Source organism: Eublepharis macularius, chromosome 19 (assembly GCF_028583425.1).
Source record: "Eublepharis macularius isolate TG4126 chromosome 19, MPM_Emac_v1.0, whole genome shotgun sequence".
NCBI lineage: Eukaryota > Metazoa > Chordata > Lepidosauria > Squamata > Eublepharidae > Eublepharis > Eublepharis macularius.
Genome location: NC_072808.1, coordinates 16,879,818 through 16,898,879, shown reverse-complemented (window position 1 = coordinate 16,898,879; position 19,062 = coordinate 16,879,818). Strand labels below are relative to the sequence as shown.

The 19,062-nt window shown below is 47.2% G+C and overlaps 2 protein-coding genes across 3 annotated transcripts in view; both read right to left on the bottom strand.

The window, feature by feature from the left end:
• The window catches only part of RAB3D (RAB3D, member RAS oncogene family), a 28,270-nt gene extending 25,166 nt beyond the window's left edge, over nt 1-3,104 (bottom strand). The window contains exons 1-2 of one of the 2 annotated variants that reach the window (XM_055003651.1): nt 2,785-3,104; nt 2,432-2,608 (exon numbers count right to left, since the gene is read on the bottom strand). The gene's annotated coding sequence lies outside the window, so the exon portion shown is untranslated. The remainder of the gene's footprint in view (nt 1-2,431; nt 2,609-2,784) is intronic. The other variant, XM_055003650.1, reaches the window with a different exon arrangement.
• A 9,998-nt stretch (nt 3,105-13,102) lies between these two features.
• On the bottom strand, nt 13,103-19,021 carry TMEM205 (transmembrane protein 205). Its single transcript, XM_055003849.1, has 4 exons — nt 18,939-19,021; nt 15,704-15,818; nt 14,755-14,918; nt 13,103-13,731 (listed from the first exon to the last, which is right to left on the bottom strand). Exons 1-4 carry the CDS (start codon nt 18,948-18,950, stop codon nt 13,429-13,431), a joined length of 594 nt encoding a protein of 197 aa, XP_054859824.1. The 5' UTR covers nt 18,951-19,021; the 3' UTR covers nt 13,103-13,428.
• Nucleotides 19,022-19,062: the final 41 nt, after the last annotated feature.

The window sequence follows — 19,062 nt, the reverse complement described above, 5'->3', positions numbered from 1 at the left end:
TCACGAAAGCTCAGACCCTACCAGGGTTTTTTTTCTGGGGAAAGAGGTGGTGGAACTCAGTGGGTTGCCCTCGGAGAAAATAGTCACATGGCTGGTGGCCCTGCCCCCTGATCTCCAGACAGAGGGGAGTTTAGATTGCCCTCCGCTGAGCGGCACGGACGGCAATCTAAACTCCCCTCTGTCTGGAGATCAGGGGGCGGGGCCACCAGCCATGTGACCATTTTCAAGAGTTTCTGGAACTCCGTTCCACCGCGTTCCTGCTGAAAAAAAGCCCTGGACCCTACCATACATTTTGTTAGTCTTATAGGTGCTACTGGACTCTTGCTCTTTTTTTCTACTGCTACAGACAGACTAACACGGCTACCCATCTTGATCTAGATACAAAGCGGTTTGGGTGGATACAGCCAAAGAGATGCACGGCAGGGGTGGCTTGGCAGGGCCGTGGAACTTTTAGCATTCCACTTTTCAGAGGATGCTGCATATCTACTTATTATACATATATATTAGGGAAGTCTACAAAGGCCCAAGCGATGCACAAAAGCCAACCATTGCTATTCAACGATTTTTAAAAGTCAAAAGAATTCAACAACAAAAAGGCTGTGGCTATACAGGTTTGAGTCTCAGAGTAGGACGCGGGAAACCTGGGTGCAAATCCCTACTCTCGCTACAAAGCTGATTGGGTAACCTCTCTCTTTCTCTCTTTCAGCCCAGCCTACCTCAAAGGGCCGCTGTGGAAGCCCCACTATAGAAAGTGAGTAGGGCTTCCTTTGACTTGCTTGGGATTTTGCCCTGAAGGCACTTTGCCATGCCAGGGCACAAGCAGAGTGCCTCAGGGCCAAGCTACAAGTGAGGAATGACACTTGAACGGCAAGTGGATTGAGTAGAGCGCAAGTGGAGGGCAAGTGAAAGGGAGGAATACACTTGCCGTTCAAGTGTCATTTGTCACTTGTAGCTTGGCCCTCAGTGCAGGAACAAACAGTGGTGTCCAACATCAGGGCTTTCAGAGGACAGGATGCGTATGTGATGTGCCACCAAGTTGCCTCTGACCTACGGTGACCCTATGAATGAAATGACCTCCAAAACGTCCCATCGTTAAGAGAATTGCTCTGATCCTGCAAACTGGAGGACGTGGCTTCTTTGATTGAGTCCAGCCATCTCGTTTTAGGTCTTCCTCTTTTCCTGCTGCCTTCCACTTTTCCTAGCGTTATTGACTTTTCCAGCGAATCCTGTCTTCTCATGATGCGACCAAAGTACGATAGCCTCAGTTTTGTCGTTTTAGCTTCTAAGGAGAATTCAGGCTTGATTCGATCTAGTGCCCACTTATTTGTCTTTCTGGCTGTCCATGGTATCCACAAAACTCTCCACCAATAGGCTGAAATTTGAAACTCCGGAGAGAAGGCAGAGGGGTGCCGGAAAGCATAAAGCCTGAGGCTGGCTCGGTAACCGATGGAGCGCCCCAACACACTGCTCTAAACCCATACAAAACCTAATTCTCCACCACCCTCACCCAGCCTGCAAAAAACCCTGTATGGCAAAGAGAGGGCAAGCCCTTCGCTCCAACATCCTCGCCTTCTCTTTTTGACATTCACTCAGCTGAGCCTCTTCCTATCTCTGAATCAGCACAGGGCAACAACGCGTTTGCCAGGATGAGACCTCCCTCCAGGCTTGATCTTGTTGGCATTCACAAGAATATTTTGGATGCCAATTTGCCATTATGCACCCCCCCCCCACACACACACACACATTGATTCTGCTCTTATTTTGGAATCTGCTCTGGGCTTCCAGAATAGCATCTTAATAATAATAATAATAATAATAATAATAATAATAATAATAATAATAATAATGGGCTGCTGTCTTGGGCTCTTACACAAAGATGCAGAAAGGTAATAAGGTGCATAAATGCAAATTTGCAAAGATTTTAAAATTAAAAACCCTTGCTGAAGTATCAGCTGTTTGGGGATTTTATAAGCAGATGTAGAATCATAATAGGGCACATAAAAGCATATTTGCAAAGATTTAATTTTTTTTTTAAATCCTAGCTTAAGTATCAGCTGTTTGGGAATTTTATAAAAGGTGCGGAAAGGTAAGAGGGTACATAAATGCACCTTTGCAAAGGTTTTAAAATTTTAAACAATCCTAGCTTCGGCATCAGCTGTCTTGGGGTTTTACAGAAAGGTGCAGAAACCTAATAAATAAATGCGAATTTGCAACGCGTTTAAAATTAAAAACCCCAGCTTGGGCATCGCAGCCGTGTCGGGATTTGAGGGAAAGGTGCAGAGACCCGTCCTCCACCCAGGCTGCCTGGCTTTGGGGAACGCCACGTCTCTCTTCTCGCCAGCCAGGAAGAGGCACGCGGCTCTGCGGGAGCCCTGCCCTCGCCAGCCGCCCGGGAGAGCCCCCTGCCGCCCAGCGCCTTCCGGGCACTCACCTGGCGCCGGGAGCCTGCGGGGCGGGCTGCGCGCCGATCCCGCTGCGGACCTCTTGCTGCAGTTGGAGCCTGGGGGGCCCCTCGCCCGGCAGCGTCTAGGGCACCTCCTCAGCGGCAGCCCCTGGTAGGATTGCCCGCTCCAGTTTGGGGAATTCCTCGAGATTTGGGGGGTGGGCCCTAGGGAGGGACCTCAGCGGGTTATAATGCCACAGAGACCCTCCCCCCCAACGCTGTGATCTCTGGCCTGGAGATCAGTTGGAATTCCGGGAGATCTCCAGCCCCCACCTGGAGGTTGGCACGCCTCAACCCTGGCCCGCCCGGGGCGCGCAAAGACGCACCTGCCCTCGCCTTACCTGGCCCGGCCGCGCCTCGCCTCGCCTGCAGCTCCAGCCGAACTGGGGCGCCCTCGGCAGCCGGGAGGGGAAGAAGGTGCGGCGGGACCGCCTCTGCGCCGCAGCCTCAGCGCTCGGCCTTCCGCATCACCCGGCGCGGGAGAGGAGAGGAGAGGCGCGGAGGGGACGGCGCTCGGCCTCCTGCGACCACCGGCTCGCCCTGGGCGCGGAGGCGATCCGGGCGCTGCGGCTTGGCGAGGCTCTCCGGACGGGAGGCGCAGCTGGCACGCCGCCTCCTGCGCTCCCCTGGCCGGCCCGCCCAGCGCCTTCCTGGCCCCGGGCGAGGGAGCGGCGGCCCGCCCCGTCTGCAGAGCCGGCCCGCAGCCCCGCCCCGAAAGGCCTCTGGCAGAGCCAGCCGCCCCGGCCGGTTGCCAAGCTCCAGGGGGCGGCTGGAGATCTCCCGGGATTCCATTTATTATTCTTTCTTTCATTCATTCATTCACAGTCTGCCTTTGTCGCTGAGACATCGCAAGACATCTTACACGGGGATGCTCAAAATAGAAAAGAGTCCAGTAGCACCTTTAAGACTAACCAACTTTACAGTAGCATAAGCTTTCGATGCATCTGACGAAGAGAGCTGTGGTTCTCGAAAGCTTATGCTACATTAAAGTTGGTTAGTCGTAAAGGTGCTACTGGACTATGTATTGTCGAAGGCTTTCACGGCCAGAGAACGATGGTTGTTGTGGGTTTTCCGGGCTGTATTGCCGTGGTCTTGGCATTGTAGTTCCTGACGTTTCGCCAGCTGGCATCTTCAGAGGTGTAGCACCAAAAGACAGAGATCTCTCAGTGTCACAGGTGTAATGTGCTACACTGTGCTACACTATTTTGCCACTACAGGCTAACACGGCTAATTCTCCTGGGGATGCTCAAGTGACTTACTTTCGGTGTGGTCTCATACACAAGTGTTTTCTGTCTCCCTAGCAGTTGCAGGTGTATTCACAACTGTAAGATCCTTCATTTGAGCGTCTCTGTCAGATGTCTTTGAAATAACCTAACTATGCCCTGACCTGGATTAGTAGGCCTTTGAAGGGTAGGCTCTATGGCGTTACACACCACTGAGGCTCCTCCCCTCTTCAAATCCCACCCTCTCCAGGCTCCACCTCCAAAATCTCCAGGAATTTCCCAGCCTGGACTTGGCAACCCTGTGGCCCGCCCTCGGAAGCAGCTATTTCCTCCAGGGGAACTGATCTTTGTCATCTGGAGATCACTTTTAATTTTGGGAGAACTCTTTTACCAGTTTCCAGGTAGGGGGGCACTCCATATTGGGGTACTCCAGCAAAGGAAGTTTTTATCTTTCTTTGTTATAAAACAAGGAGGAGGGGTGGGCTCCATACGAGCTTCTCAATACTTACAAATTAGGCATTGCATATTATCAGAACAATGCCATCTGAATGCCAGACTACAAACAACGATTTTGTAACCAGGATATAGGCAACTTCAACAAAACCCAAAAGAAGTGCCTACCCTTAAACAAACAAATCGGGGCTTGATTTAAGGCCAGTTATCGCGTGACACATGGCTTAAAAAATGCATAGAGATATTTTAAAATTCTCGACAAATACATGCATTAGGGGAAATTAGATGAAAACGATGCACATGTCTTGTTATATGCCAGGAACCATTGCTAGTGTGGTACTGCCAGCCTCAAAGCCCTGCCAAAGGTGTAAGAAACTGTCAAAGTGAATCGGGGAGCAGGCATTGCAGCAAGCAAGAATGTTACTTAGCCAGGCCATGTGATTTAGCAGTTTATTCTCTGCTTGGAGCCCAGCAACAAGTGTTTTTCCTTCACAGCCAATGATGTAAAAGGGTGTTTCTTTATAAGGTTGTTACAAGGGTGTCTCAGGCAGATTTTGCCTGAGGTGGTTGCTTTCAGCATATATGTTTAATAAAACTGAGCATTCGTTAAATTACTTTCAGAGTCTCTACTTTGACAAAACACACCAGCTCCTTCCTTCTCATATTGTGGCAATGCTCAGTTTTCAAAACTGTACAGGAAGTAGCAAAAGCCCGCATGATCCTGGGATTGCTGTAATTGAAAACTTTAGGAAGGAGACAAAAAGCAAAAATGTTATTAAGAAGTCAGCTGCAAGTCTATCAACAGAAAAGAGGATAAACTAACCCGTAAAGATATCTGCTTTCCTAAAGCATTGGTGGGAAATTTATTTTATTTATGCCATTTATAGTCCGCCTTTCTCGCTGAGACTCAAGGCGGATTACACAGTGTAGTACAGTCAATTTCAAGGACATTTCGATAAACAATGCCACAGGGTAAATAAATGCAAGCTTACAAAGACATGGCATTAGCAAGGATCTAATACAGAGTTGAAGAAATGCTGAAAGAGAATATAAGCAATTCTGGGACTGACATTAGACAACATGAAGCACAAGCAGCTCATAGGAGCACGTATTTAAGACAACAGGTAGTACATAAAGCAACATGGGTGAAGTCTATGGTCCCGAACTCATTAGCAAAGCATCCGAGACCCACTCCCTGCAACACAAAAGCCTTTTTGAATAATTCATTTTTGCATCATTTGCAGGAAGCTAGGAGAGTTAGGACTGACCTCAGGCAGGCCATCCACAGGGTAGGGGCCACCACAGAGAAAGTCCATGTGCAGGCTGCTGTTGATTTCGCCCATGTGCAGGGTGGCACCTGTAGGAGACCGTTCCGATGAGCAATGTTGCCATGGAGGAACTTACGGAGGGAGGCAGGCCCGTAGGTATCACAGGATATAGGCGCCGCTCCTATTGCTATAAGTACGACCCTATTGGATAGTTCCTGTGTTGCTTATGAGAGAATTGCTTATGCTCTGTTTCAGAATTTCTTCAGCTCTATATTGGATTTCGGCAGGGTTTTTTTAAATCTTTGCAAATTCGCAGGTATGTACCCGTTACATGTTTTAATGAAATGTCTTTGATCCACACTGCATAACTGAGTCTCAGTGAGAAAGGCAGACTATAAATAATGCGATTAATTTTTTAAAAACGCAAGAAGGTAAACAATTTGTTCAGGAGAATTTCATTAAACAAATGGCAACTATATATATTGAACAGGATTAAACCAGGGCCTGTTTTAAAAAAAGAAATTTTGCACCGTATTTAACATTGGATAGACACGACTAAAAGGAAGGAAATACAGTACTTAAAAATGTGTATTTAGAGATTATCATCTGCTGTTATAATTTTAGTACATACAAAGTGTTTCTGTATAATTATATGATATTTTGGTAAATAAAGAATCCGGGTGGCAGCTTTCACAACAGATTTTGTTGATATTCAACAAGGTGACAGTCAAAATGATTAATGGACCAGATGGTACACTAGAACAATTATCATAACTAGCACCCAAATCAGAGCACCAGTTTTTTTAAAAAAGCTTTACAAATGTGTTACAACTAGTCATCTGTTCCTGTGAATGCCAGGTTTATCCATGCCTTGAGCAGGTAGTGGTTGGAACCAGGGCTTTTTTTTCTGGGAAAAGAGTTGGTGGAACTCACTGGGTACCATACGCGCGCAAGCTTTGCATGCATACACTGTCCCAGGACCACACGATGGTGTCACTTCCAGGAAGTGACATCATCATGCAGGACGTGGCCACCCCGGAGCACTCCTGCACTCCACAGGGGCCCAATTAGGGCCCAAATCAGCCTGGAACACACTGCTGCTGCATGGGAGAGAACTCCCATGATCCTAGCCTGAATTGGGCTGAAACGGGCCCGAAACAGCTCAGATCGGCACTCCTGGCCCAGCAGCAGCCAGCTCCTGGCTGTTTCAGGCCCAAACACCCACCACTCCCGTGAGTATTTTTAAGAGGTGCGAGAATGCTGTTCCACAGCTTCTGGCTGGAAAAAAGCCCTGGTCAGAATACAGTACATGCTAAACCTTGTGCCCCCAACCTCTGCCCCTCCCCCAGTTATGTGCAAAAAAATAAGTCCAGTGTATGCCAATTTTCTTGAGCTGGGCCATCAGCTTGGGTTACACCCTTGTGTGCGCATGTGCCATCAAGTCACAAGTGACTTACAGTGACGCCAGCTAGTCAAGTGAGAAGCAGAGGGGGTCTGCCATTGCCTTCCTCTGCAGAGTCTTCCTTGGTGGTCGCCCATCCAAGTACTGACCCTGCTTAGCTTCTGAGATCTGATGGTATCAGGCTATACCTGCCCTTGGAAGCCACATACCCGAGCTGATTTCCTACCTCTGATGCCAAAATATCTTAAGCTAGCTCTGCTGGTACCCAAAGCATGGGTTGCTTTTAATTTGAGGACTTACAGTGAAATCCTAAACAGTGTTACTCCAATCTAAGCTCATTGATTTCAGCTGGCTTAGACTGGAGTAACTCTGCCTAGGATTTCACTGTTAATGGCGTTTAGTGTCCGCACCATGAGCATGTGGGTACGCTTGGTGTGGAGAAGATGGGTAAACAGAGCTTTTCCTTCCTCTCCCTCTAGAAGAACCAAGTGAAACTGGGCAGTAGAGTCACGTCAGATTAAAACAGAAAGTACTTCTTCACACAGTTCCTCACAACAGCTGTGGATCTGACATGGTGATGCTACCGGCCGCACCCAACCCCCTCTATCCTTCACGTGAATTTATTTATGTCTTTTATAGTTCACCTTTCTCACTGAGACTCAAGACGGATTACACAGTATGAGATTAGTACAATCAGTATCAAGGACATTTCAATACAGTATCAAGGACATTTCTATAAACAATGCCATAGGGTAAATAGATACAAGTTTAAAAGACATGGTATTAGCAAGAATCCAATATAGAGTAGAAAAAATACCGAAGCAGAACATAATTCTAGGACTAACATTAGACAACATGGAGCACTGGTGGTACATAGGAGTACATATTTAAAGCAGCAGATAATATATAAGGCAATATAGTGGTGAAGTCTATGGTCCCTAACTCATTAGCAAAGCATCTGAGACCCCATCCCTACAACGTAGCCCTCCCATTTGAGTAAAAAGCCTTTTTGAATAGTTCAGTTTTGCGTCATTTACGAAAAGCCAGGAGAGTGGGGGCTCTTCTGACTTCCTCAGGCCATTCCACAGAGTAGGGGCCACCACAGAGAAAGCCCATGTACGGGCTGCTGCTGACTTCACCCATGCACAGCCTGGCACCTGCAGGAGACCCTGTTCAGATGACCAAAGCTGCCGTGGAGGAACATAGAGAGGAAGGCGGTCCTGAAGGTATGCCGGACCAAAGCCGTGAAGTACTTTGTATGTAATAACCAGTATCTTGAATTGAGCACGGTAACTGATGGGTTGTCAATGGAGCGACTGTAGAATGGGAGTGACGTTCATGCTCCTGCTCGCTCCTGATAACAATCGAGCTGCAGCATTTTGCACTAATTGGAGCCTCCTAGTTAACTTAGATGGGAGACGGATGTATAGAGCATTCTCCTTTTACATCAAGGCTGGGCCCAGAAGCCTTGGGCTCATAGCTCATGTCCACTGATTGCCCACTGCAGCTGGGAGATCTGCCAGATAGAGAAAGAGGACATCCCCCCTCACACACACTTGGAAGCCGGAGTAGCACTGGCCGGTAGTGCCCTCTGCAAAACCTCAGCTGTGGCGTATCCATATTGTAGCCTGGAGAATGCTTGTGTGGAGAATTTGGGACTGGCAGATGTCTGGAGAGGAACGTTTCTTAGTTTTGTTGGCTATGGCTTATGGAGCAGGATGCTTGGTGAAGCTATTTCATTCAGCACATGTGGTAACGGGGAGGGAGGCAGATTTGTCAGAGATAGCTGGAGTGATACAGCAGCGCTTGCTGTTCATTCAACGCACCTCCCATTTTGGAAGTAGGTACAATGGTCCCCATTTCCTCTGCTCCGTTCTCTGTGCTGTGTAAGACCAGATCAGTTAGGAACAGAATTGCATTCTTGCCTGTGCTGTCAGAGGAAGATAAGATAGATCTGGTTTGTACGACGGAGGCCCGGCCGGAGGAAAACAATGGGGTGTGTGTATGTCTCGGTTAACCCTGCCTGGTTATGTGATCCTTCAATACTGAACTGGAGGCTGGGGAAAGACGGTGGCCCTTGTTTCCGGAGTCTTTCCTGGGGAACACACACAATATACTCAAGGCTGTAGAAAAGAGCAAGAGTTCAGTAGCACCTATAAGACTAACAAAATTTGTGGTAGGAGACGAGCTTTCGTGACTCGCAGCTCACTTCTTCAGATACAGCTAGAATGTGAGTCCGTCTGTCCTTATATAGAATCATAGGGTTGGAAGGGACCTCTAGGGTCATCTAGTCCAACCCCCTGCACAATGCAGGAAATTCACAACTACCTCCCTTCCGCACACCCCCAATGACCCCTGCTCCATGCCCAGATGATGGCAAAACACTGTCAGGATCCCTAGTTAAACTGGCCTGGATATCTTGGAGATTGGAGTGATTTCAGATGCCAAATGACAATAGCAGAGAAAGGACAATAGCCAGTGAAGGACAATAGCAGGTGTGATGGACAGGGACGGGTATGCAGAGGGGTAGTAGGGGTGAAGAAATCAGCACTGGCAATTCATTTATGTATTTATTTATGTGATTTATAGTCCACCTTTCTCGCTGGGACTCAAGGTGGATTTCACAGTGTAAATCAATACAATCCGTGGCTGTGACATTCAATAAACAATACAACAGATTGCAGAAATCTGAAAACAAGCATAATTCCAAATACAGAGATGCAACGTTGCTGAAACAATGTATGAGACAGGAAGCTCAAGTCTTGATTCAATCCCGGTGGATGCATTCAGGTAGATGCAATACCCAAGGCTGTTCATGTGCTGCTTATTTTTTTTAAAGGATGTGATTCTCAATCAGACAGGGAAATCCACAAAACAGGACTGCCCAGGGGAATTTCCAGGCTTGCGGGAAAAAACTTCTACAAAGCCGATTTGTGGAGTGGGCAGCTCATGGCTTAAGAGACTGGCCCCATAACTGAGTTCAGCAACCACATGCCGCTTGTCTTTGCTTAGTGGTGGAAAGGGCTGGTCCTTGGCCTTCCTCATCCAATTACTAACCAAGACCAACCTTCCAAGAACTGATGAGATTTGGCTTGCCTGGGATGACCAGGTCAGAGCAGTTCGCTTAGCAGGCCTTAATAGGAAGAAAAGTGCCAACTCTTCTTAGGTTTAAAACTCCTGGAGAACTTTGTAAGTTTATTGCTGATCCTTTGGTACAGAAAGACGAAAAAGAAGCCTGTAGCAGAATGCAGCATGTCCAAGCGTGAACGTGTACACACAGAGGAAGCAAACCAAAGATACAAGAAGCCAGTCTTCTCTCCAGCCGATGCAGGAAATAGGAGAGCGGCTAAAATTCAAATCCCACTTCTGCCACCACCTTGCTGTGTGGGCCTCGAGAAAGTTATGAAGGATTTGCATCAAAGAGTCTTAAAATCCACAACAACCAGTCTTAAAGTTAAAGCAAGCTACAGCCAAGCCTGTACAACAGATTGACCTTCTGTCAGGTATTTTGCCAATATTTGTCTCTAAACACGTTTTTTTCCCCCTCTTGCTGTTTGTCAGCGTTAAACTAAATGCAAGAGTTTAAATGTCCGTCAGTAAAAAAAATAAAAGGCATACTACAAGAGGCCAAACATTTTGGAAACTTTAGAAAACGCATCTGGAAGTTCTCCCTTCTCTCTACATCTCTTTCTCATTACACGTATAAAAGCAACACTACTGGGCTTTAAGAGCAGAGTGGGGGCCTGCCAGGAATGGCAAAACTGTGTTAAAAGAAAGCCAATTGGTGCGGTAAACCAAACCAAAAAAAGTCACAAATTACACTTACCACAACAGGTTAGTTCTACAGTCTGAGAGCTAAAGTGCAAGAGATGAATTACAAGAGGACGCACACGTGAAGGGAGTCGCAATGTTAGCTGGGAAGCTGAGTTTTAAAAGACAGATTGGAAGGCTTTGTCAATTTCCCCTCTACAGAGCCAGCAAAGATGGCTCCTCAGAGAGTTTGTTAATTTCCTCTTTGCCTCCTAGAAGGGGAGGTGAAACTGACACAGCCTTGGAGAGGTGAAGAGGAAATTAACACACCCTCTGAGGAGCCATCTTTGCTGGCTCTGTACAGAGGGGAAATTGACAGAGCCTTCTGATCTGTCTTTTAAAACTCAGCTTCCCGGCTAACATTGCGACTCCCTTCACGTGTGCGTCCTCGTGTAACTAGTCTCGTGTAGTTTAGCTCTGAGAAGCTAGGAATGTCTCTAGCCGGAGATTCCTCAAGGATGCAGCCCCATTGCATCTTTTCCCATCATGACCAGTGCAGGCACTCCTACTTAGAGCATATTGCTGCAATCTTTACAGCTGCTTTCAGGCTCGGGCATTTCCACATTATCTGGGCATTTGCAGAAGCAACCCGAACTCATGGCTGAGTTGAGTGTGGTGTGAGACCCAGGTTCGAATCCCCACTCTGCCAGGAGATGACCTGGGGCCATTCATACACTTTCTGCTTAACCTACCTCACAGGGTTGTTGGGAAGATTCAATGGCAGAGAGCAGAATGATGTAAGCTGCTTTAGATCTCCGCTGGGGAGAAGGGTGGGGTATAAATTTAATAACTGCGCTTATACACCTTTCTTCTAGACAGATCACTCTCTTCTAGCTTCACCCAGAATGGTGAACAAATTATTATTATCATCACAATATAGCTGGAGAGCTGGGGCTGAGAGGAGTGGCTTACCCAAGGCCGCCTACTGAGTTCACGGCAGGAGTGGGATTTGAACAAGCAGAGTGCTGATTTGCAGCCAAACCACTTAACCACTGTTCTACAGCAGCTAACTAAAACAAAGAAAATAAATTCAAATGAAGTAAATAAATTCAGTCACCCAAGTTTAGGGCTATCTTCAAAGCTCTTCTATAGTGGAAAACTACTAACTCTAAAGGGTCAAAGCTGACATGACATTTATTTAGGCGCCTGTCCCGAGTCTGCCTTAATGGACGCTGAAGGGACAAGACCAAAGAGCATTTCAATAGCTCTCAGTCAGCATTTGTTGGCTGGTACATTATCTAATCTCATCCTACTGTTAAGGGATTTTATATAATTTTATATAATCTTTGAGTTTGGTTCTTTCCAGAGGCATTACGGGAACGAGTCTCGACAACCTCTATCCCATTTGCCTTTCCCCCCCACTTTCATTTCACTGTTTCTCTCTAGAAATTTAAAGGTAGGTAAAGATAGTGAGACAAAGGAGTGTTTTGGATTTACAGCAGGACATGGCTTTGAAAACGCTTCGTTGTTAGGACTTTGTTTTGCCAGCTCTCCTTTGATCATCTAGTTCAGGGGTGGCCAAACTGTGGCTCGGGAGCCACATGTGGCTCTTCTAGGCATATTATGTGGCTCCTGGAGGTCTCCGAGTATCACCGTGGCCATACATTTTATTTTAGTTTATTTCCCTCCCTCCCTCCTTTCCATGTCTTTCCCTCCCTTTTCCTTTTTTCCTTCCTTCTTCCTTTCCATGTCTTTCACGTTTTCAATAAAAATATTGGGGTTGCCAAGTCTGACGCAAAAAATATCTGGGGACTTTGAGGTGAAGCCTAGCAAGGATGTGACATCACTTTTGTGCTGTCACTTCCAAGTCAAAAGTCAGATGATGGCTCTTCCCAAGCTCCACCCCTTCTGATGATGTCACTTCCAGCATACTGCACCAAAACCCCACCCCTTCCTGTGATGTCACTTTCAGGACACGCCCCCAAACCCACTTCCTCATCTGAAACCACTTCAGTGCATCATGTCTTGTGGCTCTCAAACATCTGATGTTTATTCTATGTGGCTCTTACATTAAGCAAGTTTGGCCACCCCTGATCTAGTTCTTCAAGAGAGAACGAGCAGTGTCAAAGAAGTGTTAAATGTCACCCCTTATAATTTATACAACCTGCCAACTTTTTAGAAATTACTGACTTAAGCTTGTTTGTCTTTTGTAAGCTATCTTGCTATCAGTAAAGAGTCCAGCAGCACCTTTAAGACTAACCAACTTCATTGTAGCGTAAGCTTTTGAAAGCCACAGCTCTCTTCATCAGATGCATCTGACAAAGAAAGCTGTGGTTCTTGAAAGCTTATGCTAATAATGACAACATTCGATTTATATACTGTCCTTCAAGATGCTACAATAAAGTTGGTTAGTCTTAAAGGTGCTACTGGACTCTACTATTTTGCTACTACAGACTAACATGGCTAACTCCTCTGGATCTATCTTGCTATTGTAAACAATATCTTGAATGAGTCTGTGTGTAAGAAGGTGTAAAAGTGGGTGTGAGGGATGCACTCTGCCAGATTTGTCTGAAGCGTATCAGTTTATTCGAGTTTTTCTCCAAAAAACTTTTCTCTTATTTTGCCAACATTTCTGCCTTGGTTTGACTGAGGCCCAGAGTCCTGACTGGGGTCTCCCTTTATTGGGACGCTGGTGCGAATCCTCTCACACCTGGCCATTTCAGGATGAGGAAGTCCCCACTGCTGCCACATTTATTCTCCACTGGGCTGAATCACAGAGGCCCAAACAGAGGCTGCCGAAAGGAATTCCAGAGCATTGTGCCTCAGTAGAAATTCTGCATCAAGAACAGAGGGAGAGAAAGGGACAAGCAAGGTAATTTCTCTTCTGGTTCACAAGCTATCCAGGTGCATGGCTAAAAAGGCCAGATTCACCCCTGTGCAGACCACACAAGTCAGGTTGCAGAGGGAGGAAATGCCGTGGAATGTGAAGAACTTCTGGCGCAGGCTTCGATACTTGGCGTCCCTCTCCTTCAGACGCTGGTAAGCCTCCCGTTGGGATGACATCCCCACTTCCTCCCCGAGACCGTGTTCTCTCTCAATCTCCTGCATCTTGAACATGGTCTTCGTGGTGGTTTGGGAAAACCAGGAGGCGTTTGCAGCAGCCAGGACAAGGCAGAGGAAAAATAGCACAATCTACAGAGAAGAGACATAACAGGCCTGACTCTCTGAGGTTTCACTTAAGTGTTCAGCCCACCAATCTCAGGTGGTCTTCTGTGGGCAGCGCACAAAGCTGCCTTATACCAACTCAGACCATTGGTCTGTCGAAATCAGAATTGTCTACTCAGACCGGCAGCAGCTCTCCAGACCCTTAGGCAGCGATCTCTCGCATCACCGATTACCTGATCCTTTTAACTGGAGATTCCAGCGATCAGAACCCAGGACCTTCTATATGCCAAGCGGATTATCTACCACGGAGCTACACCTCCTCCTCTAAGGCGCTGTCAATTTCACCTCCCCTTTGGGGAGGCAAAGATGAAATTAACAAACCCTCTGAGAAGTGATCTACACCCACTCTACCCTCATGTAGAGAGGTGAAATTCAGAGCCTTCGGCCCTGTCTTTTTAAACTACGCTTCCCAACTAACATTGTGTCTCCCTACACTTGAGCATCCCCGTATAATATGTCTCATGTAGAGAAACTTGTACAGGGGAGGCAGATGGGTGTGTGTGTGTGTGTAAATTGGAGATCTTCTAATATGCATACGAACAACAGAGCAGCCAAGTTAATGCTCAAATAAATGGCCGAGGAGTCTTCCCAGGGTCAGAGTGGTGGCTGATCACATTCTTGTACCTTTTATACATAGTTATACATAGAACTGTTCGCCATCTTGGCTTCTTAATTAGCATATATTGACTGCTGCCATCTAGTTATTACTTTGTTTGTTATGCACTGCTGTTGGATGTTTTAAAATGTTTTGTTTTATGGTGTACAAACTATATGATGTGTTTTTAATTTGTTGTAATCTGCCCTGAGCCCATTGCGAGGAGGGCAGAATAAAAGTTTAAAGTAAAATAAAAAAATTAAAGTAAAAAATAGTTGACAAGATTCTTAGAAAGCCTAAGAAACGTTCAAGATGCCTATGTAAAACCAGCATCTCCCGCCCACATTTCTGGTCCCCCTAAACAGTTGCAAAATTTTAAGAGGATTGCTTAGTACCTGGATTGTTTCCCCAGTACTGAGTAGATCGCGTGGATGGTACATAGCGAAGACGGCAAGATTCAGAAAAGTGCAGCCAAGCAAGGTGTAGAAATAGAAAGGGAACAGCTTGCTTTGGACCAGCCCAAAGGTGTGTCGGCTCACACCCCGGAAAAGAACAAACCCTGCGTAGGAAAAATTAGAAGTGAAGTTACCAAAGACAGGATGGGTTTTGCTTCAAGCCTTAGAAGGGAAACAGGGTGACATTGTTAGGATTCCTCTTCTAGAATCTGTGTGTGAGCACATTCCAGCAAAAGACACACACACACAGGAGGCAAATTTGCCTTGGTAGCGGATTTTTTCTCCCTGGCTTCTGTGATGGAACGACAAGTCAGCTCAATCTTGCATCGAGGCGAGAAAGTTCCTTTTAGCTATAAACATTTTCTCGTTTTCACTTTGCAACTAACCTTGAATGTGTTACTTCCCAGAAGAATTTCGAACCCATGACAAAAAGTATGACTTCAGCATTGAGGTGTTTATATTACAATGAGATCTGACTGTCCTGTCAATCAGGCTTGCCGGGTGCCGTGTATCCTGGGAAATGTGATTCTGAAGAACTGTAGGCGCTGTGAAGTGCAGGAGCGCTCCCACGCTCCACAGCGGCCCCAATCTGGGCCAAAACAGGCCCGATCCTGGCGGCTGCGGCACACGGGAGCGTGCCATGCCGCAGGGGAGTGCGCAAGAAAGCTGCGCCCCCCCCCCCGCTGCTCAGGTAAGTGCGGGCGGAGTGTGGGGAGCGGAGCCCCCCCCCCACGCCACCACTGGGGGTCTGGGATCCCTATCAGGGTATGAGTATGTTAGAGAAAGGGATTTGGGAATGGCACAGAGAATGCCCCCCCTATACACACACACTTTCATTCCTCTAACTTGGTCTTTGGGACCAAGCAGGCTCAGCTTTGCCCCCGTTCACCTGCTATGAAGGTCACCCATAGCTGCATCCCCCAGGCAGTAGAGAGAAAGAAGAGGTGAACGATTTTGATGAGGCTGCCGGGTTCCCCTTCCGTTGCCATCTCTGTAGCATGGACCTAAAAGAGGGTAGAAAGAAATAAAGGATGAGGGGGGGGCAGATACCCCATAGGTTTCCTTTCATCCCTCCCATATTTACTCAGTGCCAACAAAATGCTGGATGTAGTATAAAACAAAGATGGGGGGACGGGACAAGACAGCACATAGCTTGCCCGTAGCTTGCCACCTGGGAACCCAGATCTTTCCAGTGGGACAGCCAGGAAACTCCAGGCTCAGAGCGCTTTGACTCCCAGAGAATCACCTTCTAGAGGGGAAGTTCAAGCCGGTCTCTTAGGAAGACCAAGGCTGCCTCCACGAGGACAAAATTCTCCAGTGTAACTCTTGTTGCTGCTTCAAATATAGAGGCGTTCACAGCAGTGCAGCCACACAGATTTCCCCTCACCTTTTTCTTGCCTCAGCCCTTCATGGTTTCCATTCCATCCCCACTAAAAGGGGACATTTCAGGGTTTTTTAAAAAAAAAATTAATCTGCAATAGCATTATCGCTATTGGGACATAACACTCTAATGCTCTCGTGTGATAATGTACTCATTTCCAACTTCCATTTTTTTTATAAAAAAAGAGTCTATAGCTCTGCAACCCAAACAGCTAAAAGGATGAAGGAGCAGCCAGTACTTTTTTGTTTATAACTCCGCAACAAAAAGGGCTAGAAACTTATTTTTCTAAACAAAAATTAAAGTAGGAAAATATCATCTACTGCAACGATGAATTAGCATTATGGTTATAGTTATGATAGCATTATAGCTATCATTTTTGAAAAAAGGCCTTCAGGGGGGAGGGGGGATAGCCACTGAGACTGCTTTGACACAGATGTATCTGACCTGGACTTGATGCTATTGGGTAGCAGTGTTTTTGTGTGTGCGTGCGCTTCCTCACAGCATCATGGCACATCTGCGCACCTCTTGGGTTCTCCCAAGCCCTTCTATCTTTTCCAAACCTGCCGCTTGCACAGCCGCCACGTGTTTGTGTGTGGCAGGGGGTTTTGGATCTTCCTGTTCTGCTCAGCTATTTCCTCCATCAGCCACTGTGCTTTAAAAAAAATCTGCATTTGGAATATTATTATAACATAACATTTAACAATCTGTGTATCAGGTTCTCTGATTCAATCTGTGTATAAAGTAAGTCTCTAGCCCCTGTTGTTGTGGAGATATAAGGGGAAAGGCATACAACCAAAGGAGCTAGAGAAATGGGAGTATGGGGGAGGGAGTCACTAAGGATGCCCCTAAGCTTATGCAGTGGAGTGGTGGAGAGTGCCATCAAGTCCTAGCTGACTTATGGCGACCTCTGGTGGAATTTTCAAGACAAGAAACTAACAGTTTGCCATTGCCTGCCTCTGCAACCCTGGTCTTCGCTGCGGGTCTCCCATCCAATTACTAACCAAGGCCGATTTTGCTTAGCTTCCGAGATCTGACGACATCAGGCTTGCCTGGGTTAGCCAGCTCAGGGACAAGTATATGCAGTATAACACAGCGATTTCCCTTCCTACTTTCTAAGTTACTGCATCACCTTTTCCTATATTTTAATGCACTGAAACCTACACACATGCACACATATCACTCATTGTAGGGTTGTCAATTCCAGATTGGGCAATTCCTGAAGCTTTGGGGGGAGGAGCCTGGAGAGGGCAGGGTTTGGGGAGGGATTTCAGTAGGGTATAACGCCAGAGAATCTATGCTCCAAAGCAGCCATTTTCTCCAGGGGAACAGATCTCTGTAATGTGCAGACCAGTTTTAATTCTGGGAAATCTCCAGGCCTCAGCAAGCTACTGTACTGTACCTAATGACGATTTCTGTTTGAAACGGGGTGTTACCCGCTACTCATGGTGGACTTTGATTGTATCTTGCTTCATGGACTTTGATTGTGTGTCTCTTGCTTCAATCCCTTCCCTGGGGTTGATGTATTGTTTTTGATTTATTAAACACACCTTTTCAAAGCAGCATTCCTTGGTAGGCAACCTTGCAACAGCTTCACACAGTAGCAGATATTACATAATGCCGATTTAACTCCTTTATAACCTTTTGGTGGGGTGTGTATTGGCTCATTCACGGTGTTTTTGATTCCCACTTGGAGACCGGCAACACTACAGAAAGTGGAACTCGAATTGCTTCGATGACGTGAAGCATTCAGATAGAAAAGAGAAAGCACCAGAGGCCCTCCCGTGCTTCCCTCAACGCAGCAGCTGACAGCAAGAGATAAGAAATGCGGCAGAGGCAGAAACAGGTCTGGCTCCTGAAAAACGTGGAAGTCCCCAAGAATGGGGAGAAAGAAAGCCCCCCTCCCCTGCCTGCCCTTTTGCATTGGGACACCGAATATCACCTTGATGGGTGTATTGGACGATAAGTCTTTTGAAAACATTGCATGAGAGTTGATCATTATCTTTGCATTAAGTATAGCATTTAAGAAATATTATTCACTGATCTTTCCCTGGTGTGGGTTTCTTGTTGTTCGGCTTTTGCAAAGCAGGGCAGCCAGCTACGGTTGCCAATCTCCAGGTGGGGTATATCCAGGAAGTGTCACAAGGTACAAGGCAAGTACAAAAGCACAACAGCCACAGACTTGCCTGTGACATAGAATAATACATTGTTCTCTCATACCTAGTATGAAATCTATCACCATTTTTAAAAGTGCACCAATTAAAAACATGACAGAGTGCGAAAGCGCAATAAATAGCTGGTCAAGATAGCGGCTTGCCCCATCATATTCTTACGTACATAAATCAGTTAAGTACAGATAAATACTTAATCAATCCGCCATCCTTCGATAATTCGTAAATGCGCGGCCTGGAGATCTCCCGGAATTATACCTGATCTCCAGACAGCAGAGATCAGCTCACGTGGGGGAAAAGGGGTGCTTTGGGGAGGGGGGGCTTTGTGGCTTCTGCCCTGCTGAGGATCCGCCCCCCAGATCTCCAGGAATTTCCCGACCTGGAGTTGGCAGCCTTCCAGGAACACACACACACACACACACACAGAGGCCTCCGCGCAAGCGCTCCGCTGCACTTCTCCAAGGAGCGCCGGAGCCGCCAGCCCTTCCCAGGAAGGCCAGCCCAGGCGAAGGCCAGCCCTGCGTGCGCCCAGGGACCCCTCCAAGCGCAGCTCGCAGCAAGCGCCCTCTACTCGCCTCCTCCGCCATCCAGGCTCCCTGCAGCGCCGCAGCTCCTTTGCGCGCACGCAACACAGCCTCTCCGCTCGGCCCCCCGGGGGGTGGGGCGCTGGCGTCATGAAAGGAGCCGGGCCACGCCCCT

What these genes read in the sequence shown, in the direction of transcription:
- TMEM205 (XM_055003849.1), bottom strand. An exon ending in ATGGGTGACCTTCATAGCAG is followed by an intron (nt 14,919 to 15,703) that starts GTGAACGGGGGC and finishes TTTCCTACGCAG; the next exon opens with GGTTTGTTCTTTTCCGGGGT. An exon ending in GTACTGGGGAAACAATCCAG is followed by an intron (nt 13,732 to 14,754) that starts GTACTAAGCAAT and finishes TCTTCTCTGTAG; the next exon opens with ATTGTGCTATTTTTCCTCTG.